This window comes from Dermacentor andersoni, chromosome 4 (genome assembly GCF_023375885.2).
Source record: "Dermacentor andersoni chromosome 4, qqDerAnde1_hic_scaffold, whole genome shotgun sequence".
Taxonomy (NCBI): domain Eukaryota; kingdom Metazoa; phylum Arthropoda; class Arachnida; order Ixodida; family Ixodidae; genus Dermacentor; species Dermacentor andersoni.
In genome coordinates, this window is record NC_092817.1 from 91046647 (window position 1) to 91068134 (window position 21488).

The 21488-nt window shown below is 41.7% G+C and overlaps 1 protein-coding gene across 1 annotated transcript in view; it reads right to left on the reverse strand.

Moving 5' to 3' along the window:
• Positions 1–829: 829 nt before the first annotated feature.
• Positions 830–21488, reverse strand: part of SCOT (Succinyl-CoA:3-ketoacid CoA transferase) — a 29471-nt gene continuing 8812 nt past the window's right edge. The window contains exons 6-16 of the mRNA XM_050183416.3: positions 19843–19992; positions 16399–16505; positions 15481–15541; positions 15244–15351; positions 8607–8712; positions 7011–7105; positions 6416–6537; positions 5713–5788; positions 4136–4312; positions 3555–3656; positions 830–3112 (exon numbers count right to left, since the gene is read on the reverse strand). Coding sequence (XP_050039373.2) covers positions 3071–3112; positions 3555–3656; positions 4136–4312; positions 5713–5788; positions 6416–6537; positions 7011–7105; positions 8607–8712; positions 15244–15351; positions 15481–15541; positions 16399–16505; positions 19843–19992 — 1146 coding nt within the window. The 3' untranslated portion in view covers positions 830–3070. The remainder of the gene's footprint in view (positions 3113–3554; positions 3657–4135; positions 4313–5712; positions 5789–6415; positions 6538–7010; positions 7106–8606; positions 8713–15243; positions 15352–15480; positions 15542–16398; positions 16506–19842; positions 19993–21488) is intronic.

A 21488-nucleotide genomic window follows, 5' to 3' on the forward strand; every position in this document is an offset into this window, starting at 1 on the left:
TCTATGTACAATAGGTACATCTGTTATATTGCAGCAATACTATGGTAACAGATTTGCTGGGTGGGTAAAATTAGTATTTTGAGAAAATTAAAAAGAAAATCAACAAAAGCCTCATGTAATTAATAACATTCGGAAAAATTTACACCATTCACACACATTCAAAACTTCAGTAGACTTAAGGATGGCGGCACTCGAGGCCCAGGAACACCAGTGCAGTCATTAAATATGTGCCATTTTAGCATTGACAGGTTAAAAATCACCTGCCCTATGTGTTTATAAAGAACTGACATTATGGCTGAAATATCTACGTAAGAGATAAGAAGCTTGGCAGATAAAGAGAATAATAGATCCAGATTCCAAAAATACCATATTCCAAGAATCTATTGTCCAATAATTTTTCAGCCTGTGGACTCCTATCTCCCCTTAACTTCTCTCGCAGCCTCTGGGTTGCTTTGGAAGATTAAACCAAACCACTTCATAGAATCCAAGAGTGAAATATTAAAAACCTCGTCCTACACATATAAATCAACTTTGCGTGAGCACATTTGTATCTTGAGCACAAGACAACAAAACATGCTCAATTCATGCTCCCCTTCCTTCCCCTGAACCTTAATTCTGAGTCAGTGCTACACATAAGCTCCAGAATGACATTACTTTTATTTTTGGAAAGCCAGCATAATTATGCTGACAAGAGCTCTTCAACAAACATAATTTTCAATTTATTATGGCAAGCCTTTATCAACATGGAAGCCCGAAAATGTAATTCAGTTTGCACAATCAAAGCAGTGACAGTTCACAAATATGTGGTGCTGCCACAAAACCAAATGAATTGTGTAAAAACCGTTTTATTTATTGATCTTTTTTTTTCTTAGCAGCAGGGCACTATGCTGTATGTTTCACTTAGTGGCATAAAATGCAGTCAGCTACACATCAGAAGCATGAAATAGTTGGCAACACACTTTGTTAATGTATCTTTTGGCACAAACTAAAGAAAACAAAACCCAATGAGAAGCGAGAGACTAGAGAGCATAATCTAATTATTTAGCTTTAACACTATCAGATCAGCACAGGTATCACGCTGGAGTAGGCTAACATAACTAGGGTCCTTCGTTTTCAGTTTTTATACTATTTGAAATTCGGGGGGCAAAAATTAGGTGTTATTTTTAAGGAGGAAAATGGAGGAAAATCAGGGTATGTGTTTGTCTGCAAAAATACTGGGAAGAAATCGAGGGTTTTGTCACGCAGCAGCCAAAAGTTTAGGTTATATTTTTTTTTTACTTTTACAAGCGATTAACACAAGCAATATTCTCCAATGTTCTACAAGGTTCTATTTAGACAAGCAACATCACTCACAGGAATGAACTCATCTTTAGAAATCCTTGTTGTCAGGCATCATTAATAAACTTTGAAAAAAAATAGTATCAACAAGAACAACAAAGAGAGATGAGTTTGGTGATCTGTTCTTCATTTTGTTCTCGGCACTTTTTAACACAGCAACAAAAGTACGAAAAGTAGTGCACAGGAACATGTTTCGCAGGAGGTGTGATGATTTTCTTTATCTTACATGCCGTTGTTGACGTACATTATCACAAAAATTGGGAGCATAGTTGTGTCGATCATAGGCCTATCGGACTTATTGTCCTCATTAGCTGCAGTCATTTTACTGGTTCCCAATATACAACACATTCTTACGTATAACCCACCACCACCCATAACCCACACCTCTAGTTCCAACAACCCGAAAAAAAAAAAAGAATGGTGCATATAGTCCACGGAAATAACTGCACACAACAGCACTTAAATTTTCGCAAGAACAGTCTCTGTTTGCGGATTCACAACGTGTCTAAGTCGTATCTTTGGCCCATGGTCAGTTCTTCGCTCCTCTCCCCATGCAGGAGTGGGAAGAGGGGTGAGGTTCTCTAGGAGATAACAGAACTTTGAATGATGGAGAACCTGGCCGTGAGGCAGGACTTCATGGCAGCATGTGCAGCACTGCTGTGAAGCCACACCTCAAGGTGAAATTTTCACATAACCTTCACTACAACTTTACTTTAAAATTTTTTAACATTCTAGGTGCGGGTTATGCGTCCAAAAATGTGGCATGCTCTAGCAACAAAATTATTGTAGTACAACCTAAATGGATCAGCCACCCCTCCTGGAGCGTAACCTAGTTAGATAAACATTCTCTCAACATCAAAGCAACCATTCACTATGCACAGAAATGTCAGCACTGCATCAGTTGCCTGCCTACCATATAACTGCTGTAGACGTGTGTGCGACATGCAGAATGTGTGATGAAATGTGTCATTGTTGTATTTGTGTAAACACATGTATTTATCAGGGCCAGCATGTGCTGAATATACTATATATTTATACATGCTTGAGTGTCAAATGAAAATGAGGCATAATACCATATTTATTATATATTAATATTATTAGTAGTAGGATATATCTTAACCACTTGCTCACGAAAGGTGGACCACATGCATTTGATTTGTAACATCTGCATTTTGCAGGTCTTTGCCCCTTTTATAACCCTTACAAAGGGGGAAACTTCAGGGTGAAACAGAGTTTAACACTATTTTCATCAATATTTTTCAGGGTGCAAAAATTGGGAATTGTCAGGTTTTACTAGAAAACGAAGGACCCTAACCATAACAAGCCATCACTATAATGGTAGTAATGCTGGCATAAATGTATACATTACCAAACCAGAAAAAAACTTACATTTGTACTTGTTCGCAACAATAACAGCTAGAAATGCATCAATAGACCATAAAAAGCAACCTAACATATGGCATTCGATCACGAAAATATTGTTACTTTTCTTTCGTGCCAACGATGATTGTCTCAAAAAAATAAAAATAAAAAATAAAGAAGAGCATTATAAAGAAATTATAAAATGCATGTTGCCAGATTACAAAATAGTTGCGTATAATGCACATCAGAGTGCACAACGCTCACCGCACCTAGCCACTGCAGTTCCCATGTTCACAACAAGATCAACATACTGTAACGTACAAAAGTATCGTCTCCAAAGTCAAAATAAAGTTCAGGTCACAGGTAAACTTCAGAGCTCAACTTGCTGCATAGGCTTTAAATTTGGTGACACCTATAAGAGAAATAAAAAAAGGAAATCATCAATTAATCTTTTTTGTGCCCTTACCCAGCAGATTTCACAAAGGTTCTAAGGCCTGCAAATCTACCGCCCTCAAAAAATCTCACTGCGTTATCGGTGAATGAGAGTGATCAAATACTTGGTGAGCCTACAGCCTTTTACAAAAGGCATGAAGGGACCTCAAAAACTTATTAGCTTTATAAGAAGTTTAGCTCATTGAATGTGCAATGAGTTAAAGTGAAAATAAATGTGCCTAGTCCATACACCTTATCAGATAATGCAGTTCAACAGAGTTTGTCTTAAGGGAGCATACTGCATTTCCTTGTCACACAATATCACTGCGACTCCTTCCTTTTGTCAGTGAACACGGTTTCCCAGAAGCATTCAATGTAGAGAGCCATTGCTCTAGACCTTCGGGGTTTTCCAACATGCTCACCTCAAATGGGCAGGCTGTACTATTGGTGATGTCATCGACCTTAAGGCCATCTGCAATCTCAACTAGTGTGAGGCCTTTCTTTTCACACACTTCAAACACACACTGAAAAAAAAAAAAAAAGAATTGGAATGCATTTGATCTCATCAAATGATCCCATCCATAAACAATAATAAGTTGATATATCTTATTACAACAAACCTCCTTTGTCACACGTCAAGCCCGAACCCAAAAGGGCTGCGACTCAGTACTCGTAGCAGAGAGGTTTAGAACCCGTCAATCGCCTTACACGAGCTCCAGCCTCGCACATGAAAAGCATGTGCGAGGCTGGAGATTTCACTCATTCTTTGCTGAGTGAGTGAAATTTTATTTTTAGAAGGAATGAACTGGTCTCACTGCTTATTTCAACAATGCCTCATGAACAAAATTGTGATTTCTTTAAACCCTGCACTTTACAACAGATCACCGTGCTATTTTTTGTTTGCAACACTCGGAGGATTCTTCTGTCACCAAAAAGGCACGCATTCAACAAAAGTGGACAGCCAGAAGTTTTAAGGAAATAGCGCGTAGCTCACAACACACACCTTTTCAGTGATGATGAGGTCAACACAGCGCTCTCCGGTGAGCGGCAGTGTGCACTCCTTCTTTATCTTAGGCTTGTCCCCTTTTGCCACGTGTTCCATGGTGACGACAATTTTAGTGCCAGCTGCTTTGCTGGAAACCAAGTCCATGGCACCTCCCATGCCTTTCACCATTTTTCCCTGTAGAAAAAAACAAAAGAAAGGCCAGGGCATATGAACGCCATAGCGAAAAACAAAAATGGCAGTTTCCCCTAAGGGTAAAGGACTGAAAACGATGGCAAGGTTTAGCATTGCTCAAGTTCTGCACTTGATGTTCTAAAAATTTGTGGGGGCGACATGTTGGCGTGATACAGCATGTAAGGAAACTGCTGCTGCACTGCAGAAACAGCTTCATGGTAGCTACAAGACATCTCATAATGCTGGCGTAATGAAGTGTACCTCCATTTTTTTGTGGGCATCGCATGCCAGTGGCACACAATATGAGAATAACGAAAACCCATCTGCATTTCTCAGTGCCCAATGAAAGGATTAGATAATTAAGGTTGTGTTTATTGTCCATTCCACTCAACCCAGTGAGCAACACAGCTGGTCAGCAGGAATGCTGGTGTGTATGAGCACAATACTCATGTCTGCAGCTTAAGGCAGAATGCTGTCCTGGCACCTCTGTAGGGCCAATTGAGCGGCGCATGATGGTGCATTCACTTGGGTTTGTCATTTTTGGAGCAAAACACATTACGCACTGCTTGCGCCTCTAGAGACCTCGTAACCCTCCGTACACAGGTCGCACATTAGGCATCGATAACAGTGACAGCATCATGGCAGAAGCATCAACAATATGAATGTGCATCAGGTGTTCGTATAATTGCAATAAAATATCATACACAGAGCTTCAACTGGGTATAATTTCCTGCGGTGACATTGGGGCTATGATAGGCACCATGATGGAAGACACCATAGTGGAATGCAAGACTACTCACATTAGCGCTCTTGCATTCCAACCCCGTCAGAACAAGACAACAGTGGCCACAGAAATAGGAAAAGGAAGAGAAAATAGTGTACTATTGTATTAGGTGTCAGAAATTCATAGAGTGGAGGGAGAGTTCATAATTGTATGCAGTCAAGCAATAGGTGGAGCTTTCTTTTTCAAATTAATGGTCAGGAAGTCAGTGCGCAACTGTCTCATGGATAGAAACACACAACAATGATTTGTTTTAACTACAGAGCTATTCTGGAAAGCTAAAATGTTTGTCTTCACGGACTGACACTATTCGTCTTTCTGGCTAAAAGTAAGCAGTTAGACTGTAGCCGCACCCCAAGTAGTCACGGAGCCAGTGACGAAGACAAGCAAGCCCGATTCAACAGACGCCACTTAAAAAATTTTCTGACACAATGGAAAACTTGGCACACTGTTTTACCTACATGATCATGGTGTACTGTACATTCTGTCAGCCAGCGTTCTTTAGTCAACTTATTTTTTGGTACTATGATATTTTTTAAAGACAAGCTATTGAACAAATGTAGCACAGCATTTTTCATTGTTACTTTAGCACAGCTTAATTAAGCACAGAATGGCAACCCACCGGAATCATCCAGTTAGCAAGGTCCCCATATTGTGACACCTCCATTGCGCCAAGCATTGTAAGGTCAATGTGGCCTCTGAAATAAGGAGGAGGTGGGGAGGGGGGGGGGGATGACAATGTGAAACTAGGTATCTACACTACTCAGCAAGTGTTCATGAGCTCATGCCATGCAGTGTGTCCTCAACTTCAGTGAGACAGTCCAGAGTGGTGCAAACACAGCAAACCGTTTAGGTGTCCTGTATCAAATTATGATTAAGAAAAGCCCTTACCATGACCCATGTGCCACAAAGCCAAGTTAAAGAATTCTCTTTCAACTTGTAGTTTCACTGAACTTCTGTGGTTTGTTGTCTGGTTGAGCACAGCCATATTTGGGCTAAACTAACAGAAAAGCAGCAAGCAGCTGTAGGCTTACATAACTGCAGACTACATGGCCGCTCCTGCTACAGGCAAATTCACACAACGTACCAATTACCACTTAACTCTGCAGACAAAGTGGGATGAGGCTAAAAGGTAACTAATCATGCTTTGGTTCATCCAGTGAGGGTGTGATTTCATGGATCTGAGCCAAGTACACCGAGTTTGCACAGTAAATTGGCAGTTAGGTCCATTGAGTAAATCTACCTCAACCAGCTCACTGAAAGAGCTGCACATACATGTGAGACTCAATCATAGTCCTGCATGTGAGAATTGACAAATCCTTTACCCTCGGATCATAGCGAACGATTCGTCACTGCCAAAGTAGGAAGCTCCAGGCAGTGCGGTGACCGTCTCCTTGCCTGCATTAATCAAGTCAGGGTCGACCTCTTCCTCTGTGGGATATGGACCCTGAAGAAAATTTGTTAACCAGAAAGAATGGAAGCTCTCCAGTACAAACTTTTAAATGTAGCTGCTTTGGGCCTTGAACCATTGAAAAGAGATTTAAATTTCCAATGTGGCTGCACTATCATTGAAGATAGTTATCACTTGACAGCCAATTTAAGAGTAATGAAACAAGCATACAAAATGGTATACGACTGGCTTTGCAGATTTTATTCTGAAGAGTACATGTAAATTACACCCTTAAAATGTACAACTAAGCCTCATTACATTTCAGCAAATTTTCTTATCGTAAATCACTGGTGAGAAGCAATTAAAGAAATCCACGCAATAATAATTTATTATATTAACCAGACTGTTTGATCATCTACAACAAGAAACAGCACATTGCCATTAATGGGATACGCCCATTACTTGAAAGCTGTAGCGAACTATGAAGCAAGAGTAAAGCTGACAGCTTCGATCATAAAAGTCTCACTTACGACTCCAAGGATTCCATTTTCACTGTGGAGCACCACGTGAACTCCTTTGGGAATGTAGTTGCTTGCAAGCACAGGGATCCCAATGCCAAGGTTGACTTTGGGAGACACAAGCTAAGGAATTGGCAATCCAAATGCATGTTTTGAAATGCCATGATCACTTGGCTAAAGAAAAATAAGAGAAAGGCTAAAGAGAAATAAACAAGTGTCATGCAAAGAATAGGGCAGTAAGGCATTAGAAAGCTAGTGTTGTGTAACTAATTACTTAATATCACTAACTGATTGGATATTCAGTTTGGCTGGGTTAGGTGATGTTTTATGCTTAAAAGCTGCACCTTAGCTGTACCATAGCATAGCTGAGGCAGTCGTCTGATAAGTTTTGATCACCTTGATATTAAGACCCTTCGAAAGTGTTCTACAAGTGGTTGGGTCAAGGGGGGGGGCAGGGGAGACGCTGAGCTTCTCTCATTCCCGAGGACTGACAGGACTCAAGTGCCTCCTCCCCCCATTTCTAAACCCCTGGAAGCTTGTGCCAATCTAATGGTGTAGTGTTGCCCTCTGGCCTTGGCTTCTTTGGTTACCAGACACCAGCCATGGCTGGCTCTGTTTTATGCAGTCTCGCAGGGAGGTGATGACGCCTCTTCTACGTGACATGTGGTGGTTCCAAGCATTTCACGGCTGACACAGCAGATGTCTAGAAAAATAGGCACTGCATAGGGTTACTGCACGGATTCTTGTACTCGGTTTAAGTGGCCAACATTTCTTTGTGCAGCAATCACACAGTTAGGATGGATATTGTGTGTCCTGCATAAGGATAACAGAAACTAAAGGTTAGAAAATGGAGGTGTGAGCCTCTCACGGCTTCCAATTTCTGAAGCCCGTGCTACTATTTCAGCCGATGGATGTTTCTTAATTCCACTCTACAGGAGTGTGGCCATGGCAGCAAGGAACTGAACTCGGCAGGCAAGTAACACATATCCTGCCGGAGTGTTGATGTGCCGCTGTATTTTTTTGGTATCACAAGAGAGAGAGAGCAATGACAGGAAAGGCAGGGAGGTCAACCAGACGAGCACCCAGTTTGCTACCCTACACTGGGGGTGAGGGAAAGGGGAATAGAAAGAGGAAAAAAGGGAGAGAGTAAGCACTGAGTGCGTGTTGGAGGGACACTATACACAGGGACACTATAAACGGTCTCTTAAGCCGGGGCACTACAAGTATTGTACCAGTGCCCAAATCACTTTTTGTGCCGCTGACAAGTGTGCCCATGGTCCGAGTATCTTTATTTCGGTGAACGGTCTTGAGTCCAGTCGGTGTAAAGTTGCCTGCAGAGTTGCATGCGTGGTACATCCTAGTGAGGGCAGGTACACAATAGGTGCTCGATGGTTTCCTCACACCCACAGGAGTTGCACACTGGGCTCTCGGCCATTCCCAAACAATAAGAATAGGCGTTCGTGAACACCACTCCCAGCCACAAGCGGCACAGCTAGGTTGTTTTGCCGTGGGAAAGGCTAGATGGCAGTTGTAGCCGTAGCACAACACAACAAGAAGCCCACATACTTAACTGAAACATTGCCAAGCATAGCAACCACAAATGGATACCATACATGCCGTCCTGGAATTCTAAAGCTGCCCTTCGGATAATGCGGCTTCTCAGGTCATCTTTTCCACTAGAAGCAGCACCAGCTTTTTCCCTCAGCTTCCTTTTCTGCAAAGCAGTCACAAGTCCAAGTTTACAGACTGGGAATAACAGGCAGCATGACTAGAGCGCTTAAACAAAAGACACAAGTCCAAGTTTACAGACTGGGAATAACAGACAGCATGACTAGAGCGCTTAAACAAAAGACATCTGCCTCACCGGACCCATACATTAAGATCATTCAAAAGCAAATTTACCAAGCCATGCACTTAATCTTCTAGGGCTTTATTTTAAGAAGGTTCATGACTTTTCCCTCTTTTTCACTCCTTAATCAATGATAGGAAATCAGCAAACACCTATAATACATGACAATAAGATGCACCCTGTGTTTAAGCACAAAGTCTGATTTCATATTGCATCAATGTCGAACATTTGCATTTGCATTAAGAAGTACATACCGACAAAAGTGAAAGAAAAAGCAGGAAAATATATTCGTGAGCTTTGCTTTAACAGAGTGAGTGAAGAACACTTAAGTGGTCTCTTGTGGCCACTGGAGTATAACCAAGTGCAGAATTTTATCATTTTATTCTTTGCCATTATGGTAAATTATGCCACTTGCCTCACAAATGACACACTGTGACATTTTTCTGCAGTGTATGAAAATGTCAAGTGGCACAACAATGTATTTCACTGTGCATTTTGTGCACATATTTCTCTAATGTGGTGCTGGGCACATCATTTCTGGCAAACTTGCATGTAAAACAGTATGACGAATTAGATGAGCCATAATGCTAAGTAATCGCATTATATGGTCCTTAAATTTGTCGGCCTTCTGAACTGGCTGCCTTCAATTTTGAAATCACAAGCCCTGCAAAGACGTTCTTTAGTGAATTCGTCCATCCGTCAACTACTGCTACATACATCCTGACATAGAGAGAGCTTTGCTGTTAAGCTAGTTGGTAAATGATATTTAGAACAAGAACAGCACAAACTGATTGTCTCTCCTCCTTGTTCTGTTACTTCATGCTGTTTTAGTTCTGGATCTTGACACCTTCAACCGCAAATAGTGTGCTGCCAAGAATATCACTACTTCTGCACTGTATTTAAAATCACCTTAAATGTCCTCGCAGAAAAACCCATTTAATCTTTCTGATTCAAGGCACTGAAGTAACATATGTAAATAAAATAAAGCTTGTCAAACTGAAAACACAACTCTGTTTTGGTTTTGTCCATTACAAAAGTTGCTGGATGGAAGGAAATGTGAGAAAATCTTTTTGTAGCTTTTTTTCTGTTAGATAGCCGCCAACCTCGTAATCACAATATGATGTCTGTTTTCCTCAAACATGCAACAAATTATTTATTATAACCAGGGTGTCGAACCAAAAGAAATACCGGTTCAGTTTTGGTTTAACAGACTCCGATTTCATTCCGGTTCACGGAAATAAAATTTTATAACGGTTTGCAAACCAGTTTGCAACACTTAACCGATTAGTGAACAGGTTCGGTGCAGTAAACTCATCTTGTCCTGTGATGGCAACACACCACACAGTGCTACTGACTTGTCTACATGGTGCATGCGCAGGTTTTGTCAGGTGGGAGCAATGGGCTCCCTGGCCCATGGCCAAGATAGTAATTTGTAGAGGCATTCAAATAGTGAAATTTCATAATCAAATACAAATATTCTAGAAAAACGACCATCGAACATGCACAATGTCCTAAAAAAATGAAATGAAAAGTTTTGCGAGGTCTGCTTGGCAAAAAAAAGGCTTGTTTACATAATTTAGGTGAAAGCCTTAAGTGACTCGTTGCAATGGCTCATACCTGAAAAAGCGGCATTCTAGTCCAGTGATGCAAAAAATATTGTCAGGGATGGCTCATACCCCCCTAAGCAAAGATGCAATGGCTGAATATGAGTGAAGAAACAAAAGAGAAAGGACGAAGGAAAGAAAGAAGGAATGGAAAAGGGATGAAGGAAAGAACAAAGAAAGAAAGGAGGGAAGAAAGATGGAAAGAAAGAGAATGAAAGAACCTTTAGGTAGTGCATTAGAGACTCGCATGTGTCATTGAGGAGGTCGATATAAAGCACCATACATTTACTTCACACTGCGACTCATGTCTTGCAAGAAGTCTCCGTTCTTGCGTCTCGTGAACCCCTCCGTTCGTATAATTTAATGGATTATCACGGTACATGCGCTTTCGCCTTCAGATGTTACAGGAGTGTAACATGCTGCCGAATTTTTTAGTACATGTAGACCAAATATGATACAACACAATCACATCTGATGCACAATGACAATAAAAGTAATAAAAAAGAGGAAGGGCACATCCCAGATGCATTTAGTAAAGTTTAGCTAAAGGCACTATTACAGTACCGCGCATCATTTTGAAGGAATCCAAACATGTTGAGATGGGAAATAATTAATTACTATGTACAAATCGAGACAGCAAATCCATAGGCTGCCTAAGACAAGACGTGCTTACTCGATGGATGATAACAATTGTACACAAGTGACATCCTCCGCGTGTTTGCTAAGTAACTCAATCGTCTGCACAACAACTGTGGTCCTGCTAAACAACAATTTTTCAGACAAGTCTCCATTTGCAGTCAGTGTTTTTCCCTGCAGACCTCAAGAACTGTTGTTGTCCTTTATAGTATTTGAATGGAACTATAAGAACTGGCTTTGAGGATGCAGCGTAGATCCAGGCACTGAGATATTGACAACGCGAGCACCAGCAGCACAGTTCCATGCTGAATACTTGTTTTTTATTATTATTATTATTGCGATAGCAATTATATAATAGCTCCAGGCAAATTTCCACTGTCGTCATCAACATCGGTGTCGCCATGAGGTTCCATATAAAGTACAAGTGCTATAAGGTCGCAGCCACGCACCATGCACTGTAGGTGCGAGGGAAAACATGGGAGAGCGAGCTGAGAAGGCTGGTGGCTTGGTGCAGCAATGTCATCTCACGCACACGAGGGAGGAAGGCAGGGAGATGTACAGACAGTAGGAGGGGGAAGGGGGGAGAAGGCAGTGTAGTGTGCATCTCTGCTTCTACTGTGGCCGCGGCTGAGTGCAGCCACACAGGTTCTATTTTTCAGGTAAACTGCAGTGGGTTCAAGGGCTAACCAACCAGAGATAGCTGATGGCTTTCTGTGCGCTGTGTTCTCGCACGCCTAGTTCGCATTGAGGCGAGAAACAGGATGAAAGGGAACTCGCTCGCTGCTGCTGCCGTTGCTCTTCATCATGCCAGCATTCTGACAGCGAGTGTGAACAGTGATAGAGTGAGATGTGTTCATGTTTGCCTGTGCGCATATGACACTGTGCTTATCAATATGGTTAGTAAGCAAATGTTTGCAGCAATTTGTACACCTGATAAAATTACTAACCTTCCAGCATATAGCTGTCTAACAATTTGCTCTCGCAATCAATGCTTTGCTTTTCAGGCAGAACAGCTACTTTTTTTTTCTTTATGCACATTTTGTATGTTTTTCTTAGATAGAGTGCCCACATTGACATTGTATTACATAAATTACAACTTCAAACTTCAGCAATGAAAGAAGCTAGCAATTGACATCTCGCTCAGTTTTCTGCTTTTTATTTTTTAATAAAAGCAGGTGAACACACTGACGCTACTGAATTATTAACAAGGACAGTTTGTGCTAAATGCCGATACAATGCTTCTGCACATGGCACCATAAGTTGGCAAAGTAGACCTATGGCAAAGTAAACAGAACTCTTTTAGACTCACTCAAAAATTATATCTTTTGCTTGGTGCTCACTCCCACTCACTCACCAGAATTCTGCTTAGGTGGGCTCACTCGGACTCGCCTGACTCAAACTCAGGCAGGTCTACTTGGCCTACAGACTCTCACAAACTTGGACTTTCTTGTGAATTTGACAGACCAATAATTAAGAGACCTTTATTAGCACGTGCAGAGACATAACAAATGCTAAACATTTAGGAAAAAGTGCACACAACAGTTTTAAACATACAAGAAGGTTCTTTATTTATTGTGCACCATAATGTCTTGTAAGAAACAAACGAGTATGACGCTTGATCTTGGCCATGCAGAAAGCATTTCTCCTTGGGATAAAATATGCAAAGGGATCTTTCAAAAATATAGAAATTCTTATTTGTGTGTCTGTGCATCCGTGCATGCATGCACTTGTCTGTGTGGCACGCATGCAAATTTTTGGCAGCTCAGGTTAGAACTCGGTCCTTCCTATCTGCCATTGAGCTGTACGAGGGCTTGTCCCACAAACAAAACATAAGCGCTGCTAAAATTGTGCACAAAGAAAATATGACTTTACAAAATGCCACATTTCAGCTACAATTCACGACAGCACACCGGGAGCTTGCCATTTTGCTTTTTGAGTTGTCGAACATTGCACTAGGTACTGAGAATTTTGAAAGTCCTAGTTTGTCCACAGAATCAACAGCTAGCCCTGAGACTAGCTGTTTGCCATCATGCTTCCTTCTATTCCTCTTAGTTTCTTTTTTGTCCTGTCCTCCGAGGCACCAGAGTGTCTGCACAAAAGCTACGTCCCCAACGTTCAATCAAATTGTGGTTCACAAGAGCACTGCTGAAAGTTCAGCTGACCTTGTTCTCGAATGCTCAGCTGGATACTGAGCACTTGGAAAGTCTGGCCGCAGAAGCGACAGGTTTACCACTGATTGTAGAAATTGCCACAAGAGTATAGAGGCACAGCCCAACCCACAAACGAGCAGTGCCATGTCAGTCGCCAGTCACACTGAACACTAGCCATCACCGCTCCCGGACGAAAGAAAGAGCGCCAACGAAATAGGGGAGGGGTCGAGCAAGTGCTGAACAGGAATGGTGATTGAGCTGACCGAGCCTACCACACTTGAGAAACATGGACAGCATCTGTCTTGCTCACTTCTTGTAACATCGTAGCCCACAGTGCTGTAGCATCTAATCTAGCCTTGTCTGACTGTATTTCTGATTATTACATGGAGTATTACATAAAGGGGAGGGGGTCGAAGGTGCAGCACCTTAACTCTCGGTTTAGCGGCACCAAATTGCATTGCTGGAGCTGCAACAAGGATCGGTGCAAAATTGTAAAATGGCATTTAGAAGCAAAGGAGGAAGGGGCATGGGGGCGCCAGTTTGGCGTGGACTAGACGGCTAAGCGAATGAAAGCCGCATATTCCTATTTTATCATTTTTTTTATGCACTCGTGCGATGTACCCTACAAGCTGCATCGCGCTGCTTCCATTGCCAAAATTTCAGCGATGTTTTCTTTTTTTTTAGGTCGGAAAAATAAACAGAACTCACTAAGGCTCACTCACATATACAGTTGAACGCCTTCAAAAGGAAGTGCTTAGGGCAGGTCACTTTGTTGTAAAGGTCACGCCCTGCAAAGTTCACAATACAACTGGAACAAAATTATTTTTTCGTTATACACGTCATTTCATTGTAGAGGCATTCATTGAAGAGACGCTCAAATGTATATTTTTTGCTTAAGAATTCACCGAAACTCACCAAAATTCTGCTCAGTGGGGATCGCTCAGACTCAAACTCACCAAAGTTCCACTCAGCCGGCCTTCACTCAGACTCACGGGTTCACGGGTCGGTCTGAGACTGAGTGAGTCTACTCATGAGTTTGCCAACCTATGTGTTTTGCAGTCTTTCACTGACTAAGTGCAGGCAAGAAGTCCAAATCAAGCACATTGCGCCCAAGGAAAGATTTGAAAAATCAAAGAGTGTTGGTATCTGCTTGGAGGTAGCAAAGGTACGTTGAACCAAGGTGTGCAATAAAAAGCACATTTCCCGTGTCATTAAGCGCCGTTGTTGCCAGTTTTTGGTATGGTTTTTGGTTCAGATTCAGTTTGACAGCCTCCTTATAACATCTTTTAAAGTGATGAATTTAGAAAGTGCACCAAATTTCATGGTGTATGATTTTTTTACAAGGGCAACCTCTGCACATCATGAAAATTGGAAGGTGGGGGGGGTTATGTGTATCACTGATGTGTGGGTCGATGCCATAACTGAAGCCACATTGTGGTCACCTTGTTGAAAACATTACATCATGGTATAGTAGGGCAGAGAAAGTGAGAAGGATGCTGTATGTTCTAACAGAAGCGACAGTGGAAAACCCAAGTTTAACATCTTCTGTGGAATGCAGAAAAGCAGAGTGAACAAGGAATGAGTGGTTTATGCGGCATGCATCCAGCTTAGAGCAAGGCACGGTCATTGTGTGGCTTGCGACCACTGCACTAGGCGGACTGGTGCGTATGAGAGCGGCTTGCGATCACTACCTCTGATTTTTGTGATGTGAAGTGAAACGTTGTAAACAACCCAGAATGTAGAAACACCTATAATACATGCTCCACTTGGCGGGTATATTTATATGGTCCAGAGAGGATATAATTGGTTATCTTTTTACTCGTTTAAGAAATTCTGGCAGGACACTGTAGTTGCAGGGTCAACAGCTACCTCATAAAGCCTCAAAAGCGAGAGACAAAATTTTTGTGCAAGTACCCTTTTAAAATAAATTTTTAATGGAGAGAATTCATTGCAGGCCTGAAGGAGCTAAAGTAGAGTTATGAAATTAAATTACACGCAACACATACCTCAATCCTCTTCTCAAAGCTTGTTCCTTTGTAGATGGCGTCCACATAGATGCTCGGAATGTGGATATGGTCAGGAGGCAAGGCACCAGTCTCAACAATCTCTTCCACCTGATTGCAAAAATAAAGAAGCAAGCAAACTCGGGACATAACTTTGAGTAACATAATTTTGAGACATTAAGTGTCTTCGACATGCAAATGAGATTCAAGACAATTGAGAAGTACGGCAAAAGAACTTACTTCAGCTATTGTGTACTTTGCTGCCTTGCACATTACTGGATTGAAATTCGATGCTGTTTTCCTAGAAAAGTACCAAGAACAACGTTTCAAGTCGTTTCGAGAAGGGAAGTAAAAAAAATTTAGAGGCAATTTAGCAGTAAATGCAAGATAAATGCATTAGCATTACGTCACACCTCTTTGAGGTCCCAGATCCAAGATTTTAATTGCGTTTAGCACCTTGCAAAGTGTTGCTCAGGATCTCATTCAATACACGTTTTGCCTCTTCAAGTACCAAAATGCAACTGATGTTGGTCTGAAGCAGACCGTCACTCGTACTATATATATATATATATATATATATATATATATATATATATATATATATATATATATATATATATATATATATATACACACACAGGGTGTCCTACGTAACTTAAGCCAAACATTAAAAATATGCAAATGCCAGGTAGCTGGACAGAATCAAGGTAACACTATTTGCCATCGCTTGGACATACTCAGATTAATATTTTCATCCCACCTAACTAAGAAACTAGGCTTCATTGATTAATAAACTTCTCAAATATTATAATGAGATAAAAAGTAAATGAAAAAATTGTAGAGCGAAGTGAAAAACTCCCAATACAGTGTTCTGTTGCTCGATACGTGCTACGTGACGGTGTTTTTCCGAGCATGAAAGAAGCCCGCGAATACACACAAAGTTCCTCGAGCGAACAGTCGCATGGCAATTTTGCATGTATTTGCGGGCTTCTGTCACGCTCGGAAAAGCACTTTTATGTAGCACGTATTGAGCAACAGAAAGCTGTATACCGAGTTTTTCATGCTCCCATCAGGCTTGATTCAGAGTAGGCCCACTCTATATCTCAAAATTTATTCATAACTAAAAAAGATAAAAAGGATACAGAGAACACGACTTGCCTAAAGACTATATTTCCGGCCTTGTCTGCTTTCCACGCCTTAACAAGAGCAAAATCACCCGTGATGGCATGTTCCATGATATAGTTCTTGCCGTTGAATACCTGGTGCTGCAAGGTAAAACACAATTCCTTTTGTACTGTTAAAAAGTATCATAGTTGAACCGACTTACAATGATATCAGATTAAACAATATATTGGATATAACAATGAGCAGCCGACGCACCGTCAACGTTCGTATGTTCTCTACATTAAAGTAAGCCCCTTACTACTATGCCCCCATGCTGCATTATAGGTATTAACAGTTAAATCTGGCTTCTGGGTGTGTGCACTGAGAAAAAAAAAGAATGCAAAATCCTTAAAAAAAAAACAAATGCGAGCCACTTTGCTACACCTGTCTTTGTGCCGCGCATCCCACATGCCATGCCTTTGTCGCATTGCCTAGAAAGAAAACAAACCCGAGCTGTTATGTCACACTCACCTTTGTGCCACCCACCCTGCAAGGTACGTCCTTGTGGCATGGCCGACCTTGCGTGCCCCTCTTCCATCTTAATTTCACCTTTCTGCCAACATTGGAGGAGTGGAAGGAAGAAAAGAGAGGGGCAACGAAGGCATGCCGTGCAGGGTGCATGGCCAAAAGGTGGTGGAGCAGCTTGCATTTTTTTTTATTTTCCTGGATTTCGCATTTCTTTTCTTTTTGGCGCAGACACCCAGTAGCCAGATTTGTTCTTTATAGCCAATAACGCAGCATGGGAACATTGTAGCAAGCAGCCTAATTTACTGTAGAACCCACACTAATGTTCCCATTGCAGCTGCTGCTCACTGTTACATTCGAGTATAGTTAAAACCAGTAATGCTACACAGTTGAACCTCACAATAACGAAATTGGCAGGCAATGCAAAAAAATTTGTTTTCACAAAAATTTCGTTTTTGCGAAATGAGGCAGCACAGATAGGTAATGCGTCGCAGAACGAAATCTTACAGTCAAAATTCCGTTTGCCTACTTTGGCAAGCTTGCGAGGATAGTGAACCGCATTGCCGACAGTACAAAGTGCACTGCATGTGTTGATCAGCAGTGGCAGCACTGCCGTGGAGCAGTACTCTCGGTCAATTGCGTTCAGAGATATGATCACTTTTGCGAGACTTTGCGTAACTCGGCGCTGGATGCAGAGCAACAGTGCTACACACATGCAGCAGCAGCATTTCTCAAGTGCCCGTAAGCACCAACGCGTCCGGTGCTGAGCACGAAGTGATCGTATCTTGTATACCCGAGGGCAGTCCATCAAGATTACGGTCCCTTTGCGCAAATCTACGTCTGGCGCCGAATCCCCATGTAATGCCTGTCAGGTGGCACCAAAACTACCATTCCTGAAGCAAGGAATCACGGCACAATGCATGGCACTCCATGCTGCGACTGCCACCTCAAGTGCCATAAACAATTCTACATCCCACCAACATGGATTTTCTTGTTTTTGTTGCATTTTCCTCGCTGAGGCGCACATTACGCACTGCAGTAGGCTTGCAATAACCGTCGTCGCATGTTGGCAGCAACATGCTGCTGCTTCAAACAGGCGATCAACAAACAAGATGGTGGCCATGATGTGTCTCCGGCACGATCGCTTCCGGCGCTTGGTTGTTTTTGTAAACAAAAGTGGCGGCACCCAAGGAAGTGAAAAGTGGTGGTATTTTACTCAATTTTAGTGCAAAGCAATTGCATTTGAGCACATCTTGGAGCCCGCTAGCATTGCGTGAGTAGGTAATGTGCAAGGTTACATTCCAGCAAATTTCGTTGATACGGAATTGTAGTACAGCGACATTTCGTTGTCGAGAAGTACGAAATGCATTAAAGCCTATGGGCATTTGCCGGGGATACGAAACTATTTCATTGCCATGAGAATTCCGTAGTAGCTGGATTTCGTTATCGCGGGTTTCGACTGTAAATGGGTCCGACTGTACTTATTTCTGCCTAATTAAGTTGTTTGAACGTTTGTCCCCTCTGCTTTCTTTCATTCACCCTGGTTATAACAATTATTCGTTATAAAAATGGGATTTTATTAGCACTTGAATACTGTTACAAGTGGGTTCCACTGTATATTTCTTTTACAGCTAAAGCTTCCATGCTATGTTCAACAGGGACAGCCTGACATTCAATTTTGTGCTGCAAAGTGTGGTCCACTTAAAGCAGGATTTGTTCCAGTAATGAAAAGTCTTTCATGAAACAAATTGCTCTATCTTCGTTCTCGACAACAAGATATCACCATATGACAAATGCATGTGCTACACAAACTCAATGTGTGTGCATGTGTCATAAAATATTTCATGACGTAAATTTATGACTATGGTCATGATGGAAATGAGAAATGCCTCAACACAGTAATATACTTTTTTACATACAGTATACAGCAATCTCAGCAGGTTCAAGAGAAAACAGCATTTTAGTCTAGAAGCAGCTGACTGATGATTTGTAGGGCTTTCAGGTCATTTTCTTAACCTTTTATGGAGAGGTTGCCTACAGGCAACACAAAAAAATTTTTTTTTCTTGCTGAATTTTGGTTTTAAATAAGAAAGATCTGGCTAAAGGTCTTCAGCCAACACAGAATGACTCGCAGCAAGCATCATTCGCTGGATTTGAACAGGAACAGAGGACGAGGAAAGAGTTTTCGTACAAATCACTTTCTTTTGAAAGCATGGTCAGACAAGAAAGACTGATGCAACATTGCTGGTTGCAGTAATATCACACAAGTGCACCTCCCTTCTACATCCGACGAGAACTGTCTGCACAATTTCCACGCAAAGCCACAGGCGGCTTGAGGTGCCGCTTGCTTCCAATGTTCTGCCTAGTGTTGCCTACCTATTGCTGAAAAAGTTTCCACAAAATATCTTTTTTTGTCGTTGCACATCCTTATTCTCTCTGTTTTCCACATTTAGATGAAAAATAAACATTTCCTTATGTTACCTTTAGGTCTCATCATTAAAGGGCTTAAAAGATGCTGTTTACCTTTCTGTCAAGTTATGTCAGTAATTGTACGAGGCCACTTGACAATAGACACTGTCACTCCTACTTCAAGCATGCTTCAGGAATGGAATGTCTGGCAGAGTGAAGTGGGCCGAGTCACCTTTATGTTACTCTGTCTCGACAACTGTGCAGTGTAGAGGAAGCTATGGGTGCCTTCGAACTGAGAACCAAAAGGAAAGCTTGCTCACTCTGTATCACTAATCCCTCTGCTGCACACACTATACGAATGGAAGAACCACGAACCGGTTAGAGGCATACAATTGGCAAGCCTATCTTCTTCCTTCCTTAAGACATGCAGCCAGTTCTTGTTCTAAGTTGAGAAAACAAGGCATCCTACTTGTGTGACTGAATGATCGAAATGGTCGCGCAGACCACATACAAAATTCCCCGAGGCCCCAGGCTGCAAACCTTCTTGGGCGAGGTGTGTCTCACCTGCCTCGGCTCGCTTTTGATGGAAATGTTGCCATTAGAGTCATATCTGATTGGGGCTCCACCCTTGTGAATCAGTGTGCCATAGGCAGTGGGTGTGAAGAAAGCCGGTATGCCCGCTCCACCAGCACGAAGTCTCTCAGCCAGGGTTCCCTTCAAGAAAGAAACACAGAGAATCAAGATTCGGACATTTTGACAGCATGCTTCCACGTACGCACATTCTGAAAATCTATGGCGTCTTATGTGCTGAAGATGCACACTAGGCTGTGAAAGACAGCACAGTGCAGGGCTCCAGGTTAATTTTTGATCACCTGGGGATCGCAGACAAACATTCATTCAGTTTCAGAGTGCTATTCTTTCAGAACACAATTTTCATTCATTTGGCAGGGAAAGGTTGATTATTACTGGACAAAATGAAAGTCACACGCCCCTCTTTAAGTTCTGCATCAAAACCTCAGCAGCAGCATATCTATGTGACATCGTGGATTGCGAAGTATTTTCTTTCTTTTTGTATTTAAGCTGCGCAGAAAAATTGAATTTTCAAAACTTGCTAGTCTTTGAGTCAGTTGGTTCCTTTACAATGTAATGCAGTCCTTCTCAACCGATATTTAACTAGGCCTGAGCAGATGCTGTCAAAATCTGCTACGTCACTGCAAACTGGTGTGGGATGACCACTGTTGCCACTCATCTTTCATTTAAGTGTCTCTTCTGATTTACCAAGCCCCCCATTATAGCAAGAGTGACTGTTTTGGTATTGCAAGAATGTAATTTACAAATGCTATTTAATGTAACCCAGTTTAACCTTGATGTAATAAAGTCACATTTTATGCAAAAGATATCTATGTTGTACCCTATATTTCTTTCAAGCATGTATTGATTACATGCTGATATTTGCAAGAAACATTTTAGATTTATTTCATTATATCCAATAATTCATTACATCAAAGTTTGTCTGTACAGTCACTGAGTAATTATGCGGGCATGCTCGATTATACGCGCAGCTTCACAGCACTGCCACTCACCTCATAGACGTAATGTGTAAGGACGAGCCCAACACCTCATGCAATGCAATGTGCCATTTGATAATTTGGACTCTGCCTGCATGCCTACATGCTAATTCGGCCCACAAGCCAAGCAGAAAGAGCAGTGTTCTTGTTTTGATACATCAATGGCACCACTTCGAAACCAAAAGATGCAAAGCCTAGTCTATCCAGTAGGAGAAGCTGAACCAAGGCACTAGGTTCTAAAGGCTACATTTGTGCTTTGTCATGTGCATTCCACACTTCCTCTTTGTTCCTTTATGTATGAAAAAGCGACTCGGTCACAAGCAACTTCTCTGAGTGCTATTACAAATTTTTGTCGCTCAGAGGCATCAAGCAGCTTCAAACAGTCCGAACTCCATCCTCAATCACTTTGCCAACGAGGGAAGTGATTAAGTAAACGACCGTTATGAAGAAACTCGTGATCATTCGGCTATCGTAGTGTGGTCGATCTTAGTTCAAGTTGCCAAGGGATGAAAATAGGTGCATAAACTGACAGTGTTTTCATCTATCTGTAGGAACAACATGACAAAAGTCAAAATATAGATTCACCAGGTTCCATACAAGAATATATACATGCAGGAATGCATTGACAAGCTTTTTTGGCCA